This window comes from Nanorana parkeri, unplaced genomic scaffold, assembly GCF_000935625.1.
Source record: "Nanorana parkeri isolate BGI_ZX_2015 unplaced genomic scaffold, ASM93562v1 scaffold800, whole genome shotgun sequence".
NCBI lineage: Eukaryota > Metazoa > Chordata > Amphibia > Anura > Dicroglossidae > Nanorana > Nanorana parkeri.
The window spans coordinates 782,933-789,640 of NW_017307068.1; the positions used below are offsets into that span (position 1 = coordinate 782,933).

At 46.5% G+C, this 6,708-nt stretch overlaps 1 protein-coding gene across 1 annotated transcript in view; it reads left to right on the forward strand.

The window, feature by feature from the left end:
- The first annotated feature begins 3,668 nt into the window (after positions 1–3,668).
- The window catches only part of COMMD8 (COMM domain containing 8), a 7,765-nt gene continuing 4,725 nt past the window's right edge, over positions 3,669–6,708 (forward strand). Inside the window, exons 1-2 of the mRNA XM_018564952.1 lie at positions 3,669–3,781; positions 5,696–5,851. Coding sequence (XP_018420454.1) covers positions 3,731–3,781; positions 5,696–5,851 — 207 coding nt within the window. The 5' untranslated portion in view covers positions 3,669–3,730. The remainder of the gene's footprint in view (positions 3,782–5,695; positions 5,852–6,708) is intronic.

Below are 6,708 nucleotides of genomic sequence, written 5' to 3' on the forward strand. Positions count from 1 at the left end.
AGCCGCTGAGCGAGTGTGTGTGTGTGTGTGTGTTGTGTGGGTGAGCCAATCAGCGGCGGCCTCTCGGTGACGAAATCTTTTACACTCCCCCTCCTCCCGAGGCAGATGAGAGGTCTGTGCTCCGGGTGCGGGGTCATGACCAAACATGGAAGTTACTACCTGTCACCAATGGCAAATAATTTATTTACATATCACAAAATAAAATCATATTTAACAACTAAATTATTGCTGACATAGACATCTTCCTAAAGCTCACCACACGCCTTACAATTTGACTGTACGATCAGTGGCGTCACAGGGGGGGTGTGGCACACATCCGGGTGACACCATTGGAGGGGTGACACCAAAATGACTGTCAGTCATTTTGGTGTCACCCCCTCTGAATAGTCGGGCACTCAGTCATGGACCAAGAACCCGACAGTTGCTCGAGCTTCCCCTCCTCCCTCTGCCGGTGTTCATCACCAAGATGGCTGCCGGCAGGTAACAGCGATACAGCGCGTGACGTTATCATGCGCGTGCGCGATGATGTCACTGCGGGGTGTCACCCGGGACCCGCACCGGGTGTCACCTCGCCTCGGGATGCCCCGTGTACGATCTTCTTTAGGTCTACCGACAACTACGTAGTACAAGGGGCTACCTGACTGGATACAAACGTGCTGAATACATGCCAAATGTGGGAAAAGTCATGCATGTAGCAAATTCTGCAACATGTATGCTGCGTTTACTCAGCCGCCAATAACTAGTAATGGCATCGCATGCGCTTTGCGCGTTTCGTGAATGCGCATCTGAGCGCACACTTTTGTGCACGGTTGTCGCGCATTCCCAATACATCTATGTGTACATGAGCACTAAGGTCACCCTACACATTACAATGTGACCCGGCAATCCTTGTACAGTCATTTTTAGATTTACCAAAACGATGTAATACAAGGACCTACCTAAACTAACCAATAAATCTGCATCCTGGCAGGCCTTGTACGACATAGTTGTCGGTAGATCTAAAGGGGATTGTACAATTAGATTGTAATGTGTGTGGTGAGCTTTGTTTGCATCGGTGACTATAGTCATCAAAGTGATGAAGGCAGCAATAAAAACTTGACCGAGGGCCTGACCCTTCCCCACTCAGTCCAAAGTAAAACAATGGTTTTGCCTAGAGATACACTATAAAACCGGTCCAGTGATGTCACTGCAGCCCCTTATCACAGCCGTGCTGATCTCCCTCTGGTCCTCCTGCTGACACACCCACCCTGCCGGTCCCAGCAGGCCAATACAAGGGACAGTTAGGCCCAGGATAGCTGGTGGTGGGGGTTGGCTGCATGCTATTCAGCTCCATACATGTAATTGGGCAGATCTCTACAGCTGCCTCATTACTTGTATGTGAAAGCCGACAGTCGGATGAAAAAAAAACAATACCAAGATCATGTCTGCTGTGATCCTGGAATAACCACTTTATTACTGGGTCTTTATTTACATATGCAAGGGGCATTAACTAGAAATCTCAGGGCCCCATACAAAATTTAGCTATGGGGCTAGGGTTGCCACCTTTTCTTCTAGCGGAACCCGAACACTCTAGCGACACGCGGACATTTTTTTGGAGTCCCGGCTTATCCATATGTAAATAGCGCCACCCATTCATAGGTAAATATCACAGTCGAGACAGTACAGTGGGGGGCCAGTAGCCCCTATATTAATTTTCATTGCCCCTGTCTGCCTGACATCTTGTGTCCGGGTTTCTGCTGGCATGAAACCCGGACACAGCATTCAAAACCCGAACTGTCCGGGTGAATCCTGGACAGGTGGCAACCCATAATGGGGCCCTGAGATGTCTAGTTACCCCCCTGCATTTGGTGCACACAAAGTGGATATATAGCCTTTGTGGCTATTGAGAAATGTATTTTACCAAAACATTTTGCGCCTGGACTTCAGCTTTAATCTTTTTTTGCACAATGGCATTTAATATAAAAAGATATTCCAGATAACACTTCATAATCCACGGTGAAATGACATTTTTATTTATTTGTCACCACCTAGTGGACAGAGGAGAACATACACCAGGCACAAGAGAAACAAATGCAGCAAAAAGCACATGCCAAGGGAACCAATGGCAGCCTTGGTTTATAAAGGTGCTGTGACCGGGGCTTCCATCTGGATCCTAACATCTGTGGATTTTGAGCACTGAGAGGAGCACCATATATTCCCACAAACCCACCATGTTTGAATGAATTCATTTTTCATGGACTGTTTTGTATGAGCTACCTGAGCACGGTCCCAGAACACACCCAGGTAACCAATTTTTAACAGCAACATAATTAAACTTTACCCAGATCTTTAAAATAACAACACAGACACCTTCAGAAATGTTTAGTAATGACAATCTACACACACATACTTCTAGATAATTGCTGGCTTGTATTCTTTGCATAACTTATTTCTCTTTTCTTCCCCAGTCTTCTGAGGACCGGTGCACACCTAGCCGACACTTCACCGCATGGCAATCGTGCGCGATTTTGCACGGCAATCGTGGAGTCGCCCAGCACAGACGGTCGCGCCGCAATTCCGCCCATGCATCTGAACACAATCGCGGCGAAAAAAAGGTGCATGACGTGTTTCGCAAAAAAAAAGTACATGCACCTTTTTTCTGCAATTGCCGCGCGGATGTCACCCCATTGAATGGGGCAACGCAGCAATCTCTGCCTGCATTGTGCAGAACCATGCAATCCCGGATTGCTCAGGTCTGTACAGGGCCTCGCAGTGGCCATGTTTACTAAGGGCAGATTACCCAGATAGCAAGGACAACTTGCTACAAACTTGTGGCAGGGTGAAATTGTAATTTTTGTTAACTTGCTGCACACATTCCTGGCAAGTTGTAGACTTGCAGAACACTTGCAGCACAAGTTCTAGTTGACACTTTTTGAATTTGTAGCAAATTTGCTTGGCAAGTCCACAGCAAGGGTCCTGCAGGTCTTAGCAAGAGCTCTGCAACCTCGCTGGTCTGGAGACTTGCAATGCAGACTTGATGTAATTGTGCAACAAAATTGTGAAGCTTGGCAAGTCTGCAATAGTTTAGCAAGTCATTTTCAAACTTGCAGCTCAATTGCTTGCTATCTGGGTACTAGCTCTCTTTTTACTTCTTAGATTTCTGGTACATGTGACTAGGACATGTGACCATGCACATCATCTCAGGGGAGGAAAATGCCTTTCCCTGAGATTTCCCAGTAATGCTCTGCTGATGACAAGGCAATCCAAGTGCATTGTGAATGTGTTAGCCTTTGCCCTTTCAAAGCAGGAAGTGAATGCTCTGCAAGTGTAAGTATTTCACAATCCCAGCATTTTACACCTGACATGTCTAAACAAAATGTTGTATCTATATCCGGTTTAAGTAACTCTGCTTCAAGTTGCACAGATCATGACTTCTCCACCAGTCACTGTATTTATACCTCTCTTTTCCTCGCTTACAGTCTCACACTCCTGCCTCGTCCAGCACCTTATCTCTGTGACATAGCTGCTGACACCGTGCTGGGAGACACCATACAATACGGGAGGTGACACCATGCAGTACGCGGAGCCCCGCCCACCCGTCAGCGCCCGAGAATTGACAGCAGATTGGCTGATGTGATAGAACACCGGCTGTAGCGTCACAGGCTGGTCACATGAAGGGGCTCGCTGCTGATTGGCCGCTCTGTGAGGAAGTGATGCCTGTTGTCATGTGATGTGATGAGCAGTGTGGAGGATGGAGGGTTTGGGGCTCCTTTCCAAGCTGCAAATAGACCAATGTCCGCAGGTGAGTGACCGGCATTCGGGGGTAATGGGACTTCTCTATGGGCTTTTCCTCTGTGCAGCTAGTCACCGCAGGTGGTGGGCCGACTTGTCTTACTAGGCAAAATGAAAGTTGCTGCTTACTGCTCAGCCTGCATGGAAGGGAGACAGAAGTGACCCCTCCGTGCATGACACGTAGTTTGAGAGTGAGCTACGTCTGATAAACATTTCCGATTTAAAAAAAGAATAAAATACTTGTTTTCACCTTTTGTTGCATCTAATGTCTGCTGATCTCCTGCAGCCTTTTTGCAGCATCTTCTTGTCTACACTGCAGTGATGGCGGCATGTAGAAGGGGGTAAGGTAAATCCTTTTTACTGGCACTCTAGGCATGCACCAGCATTTAAAGAGCAACTCTGGGTTAAAATCGTATTAACCCTTGCAGGGGGGTTACCCTTGCACTGCAAAGGTTAAGTGCTCATTTTTCCCTACGCCCAAAAAGAACAAAGTTATACTCACCTGAACCTCAGAGCTGGCCGGCTGTGAAAGCTCTCCCTCCAGTCTGTCTCCTCCTCAGATGCAGCGTCCTCACATCCTACACACTGTGTATAGAATGTAATGATTCAGGGACCTGAGACTGCTGGAGAGGAGGACGACGCATCCCTGCATAACAAAGGGGTGGGGAATGTCCCCGCCGTCGCAAACTACTGGGCCAGGAGGGGGTTGTCACTGATGGTTTTGCACAGGCTTGGGTGAACTCGGGCAAACTCTGTTCACGCCAAGCCCAGGCACATCACCACAAATAAGCTGTTGCCAGGTCACCACTGGAGGGTTCTGCATAGTGACAGTAGTCCTTCACTTACTTACAGGGCTATTCACAAAACGGTGAAGAGTTTGGAGAAGGCCGGAGAACTGAACAATCTAGGACAAAATAGCTGAACTGGAAAGTGAGCTGAATTGGAGAATGTTTCCAGTTCAGCTATGTTGTCCTAGATTGTTCCCTTCTCCTGCCTTCTCCAAACTCTTCACCTTTTTGTGAATAACCCTGTTAGCATTACTTAGCTTTAAGGACTTCCCTTAAATGATGCCTCTTGATCCGATCATCTTCTTCCTTCCACTGGTATATACTTGAATATATTCAGCAATCCCTCCATCGCTGGTCCCAGTCTCTGATCCAGCACAGACTCCTCGTGTCCCACTGTGTCTGTCTGACGTGTGTGCTCCTGGCTACGTGCATTCCCCTCCACTGTGTGTCTCCTCTTCTCCCCTCCGAAGATCTTTACTGCGCATGCGCACGCCTCATGATCCTTCATGGCTGCTCGAGAAGCTCCAGATCTTCAGACGGGAGCGAGGGGCAGAGACGCAGGTAAGTAATGACCTTTTTGGTAACTTTTTTTTTTTCTTTTTTAAATGTTTTTGCATATATCTACTGCTTGCTAGTTTATTTGAATAGAGGGAAAACCTACCTGAAACACTCGGCTCCCTCCATTTCTCATGTAGTGATGTTGACTGACGGATCCCCCTCCCCGTTCCGCCAGCGCTGACTGGCGGAATGGACGGAGGAGGGGGCGGGTACACCTGGCTCTGCCTTTAGAGATGCAGAGCCAGCTGTCAGTCACGCATCTGGGCGGATCCCGGCACAATTGTCGGGATCCGCTTCAGCTGCGGCGTCTGCTGCTCGCGGTATACTGCGGCGTCTCAGTATACCGCGAGCTACAGCTCACGGTACACTGAGCCTAGGGTGAGGGGAGGACGCTCGTTTTTGTCCTCCCGTTACCCTAAGGTGAACTATGGGGAAAAGATTTACCCCATAGTTCTCCTTTAAGTTCTTTGATGGTTTTATTGACATAACAGCTACAACATATTGCTGATCGAATGTAATTTCATACGGGATCCCTGCTGCTCTATATACCCTTTTTTTTTTTTTTTTAACATTTTCAGTTTCTTCACAAAGTTATTGATGGAATTTGTGGCCAGGCGTATCCTCGATTTCAGGATTATGGAAGTGTCTGGAACCTGAGAGAATGGCTGCAAGTTTTAGAAGATACAGAAGCATTTATGAAAGCCCTTGTTGGTAAAGATGAACCCCAAGAGAAGGTAAATCCATACAGTCTACTTTCTCTGTATGTTCCTGCGGGAGGTGCACCATGGTGGCAGCCGCCCAGAGATGTCCACGTGATCAATTGTTTGGTTTCTGGGCAGAGTTGAGTGTTGAATGACTCATTAGCTGTGCTGGAGGTCTGTTCCATGTATCAACTACTCTCTGTGTAAAAAAAAACAAATAATTCTAAGATTCAATGTGAACCTTCCTCCTGCTAGTTTGAGATCATGACACTGCAGCGATACTATATTTTGTGGGTGTTGAGCTTCAGTATGATGGTATTGTTTTCCTGTCTTCCAAAAGTTATTGATTTCATTTTCTTTTTTTTTTTTATAGCGGAACTCTGGGCAAACTTTTTCTTAACCCTTGCAGTGCTCAATCCTGTGATGGACTACAATCTTAATACAAATTAGTAAACTAAAGATTGTAGTCCATCACAGGAGTGAGCTTGGAGCGGTGACTACTTTACAACACACACAGGGACCATGGGGAACAAAAGTAGTCACCCTCCAGAAGGAAGGACAGTGTCAGCACCAATTCAGAGATGATTTGTGGAGCTACAGCTGAGTGATACACAAATCAGATAAATTTTTGTTAATAGTTCAGGTACTTGAATGCATTTTTAAGAGTTTAGTGTCACTTTAATAAAGAGTTTGCTGGAGCTGACATGAGTGGGTCCTCAGTTTTGATGGACTGTTTAATAACTTGTTTTGAAATATTGCTGTGATCACTTAGAATAATGCTCTCTAGCATTGACAATAGTGCGTACATCCTCTTTCACCAAGGTTGTTTTTTTTTTTTGTTTTTTTTTTTTTTTCCCAGTTGGAAAATAAACTTTATGGGTTTACTGAGG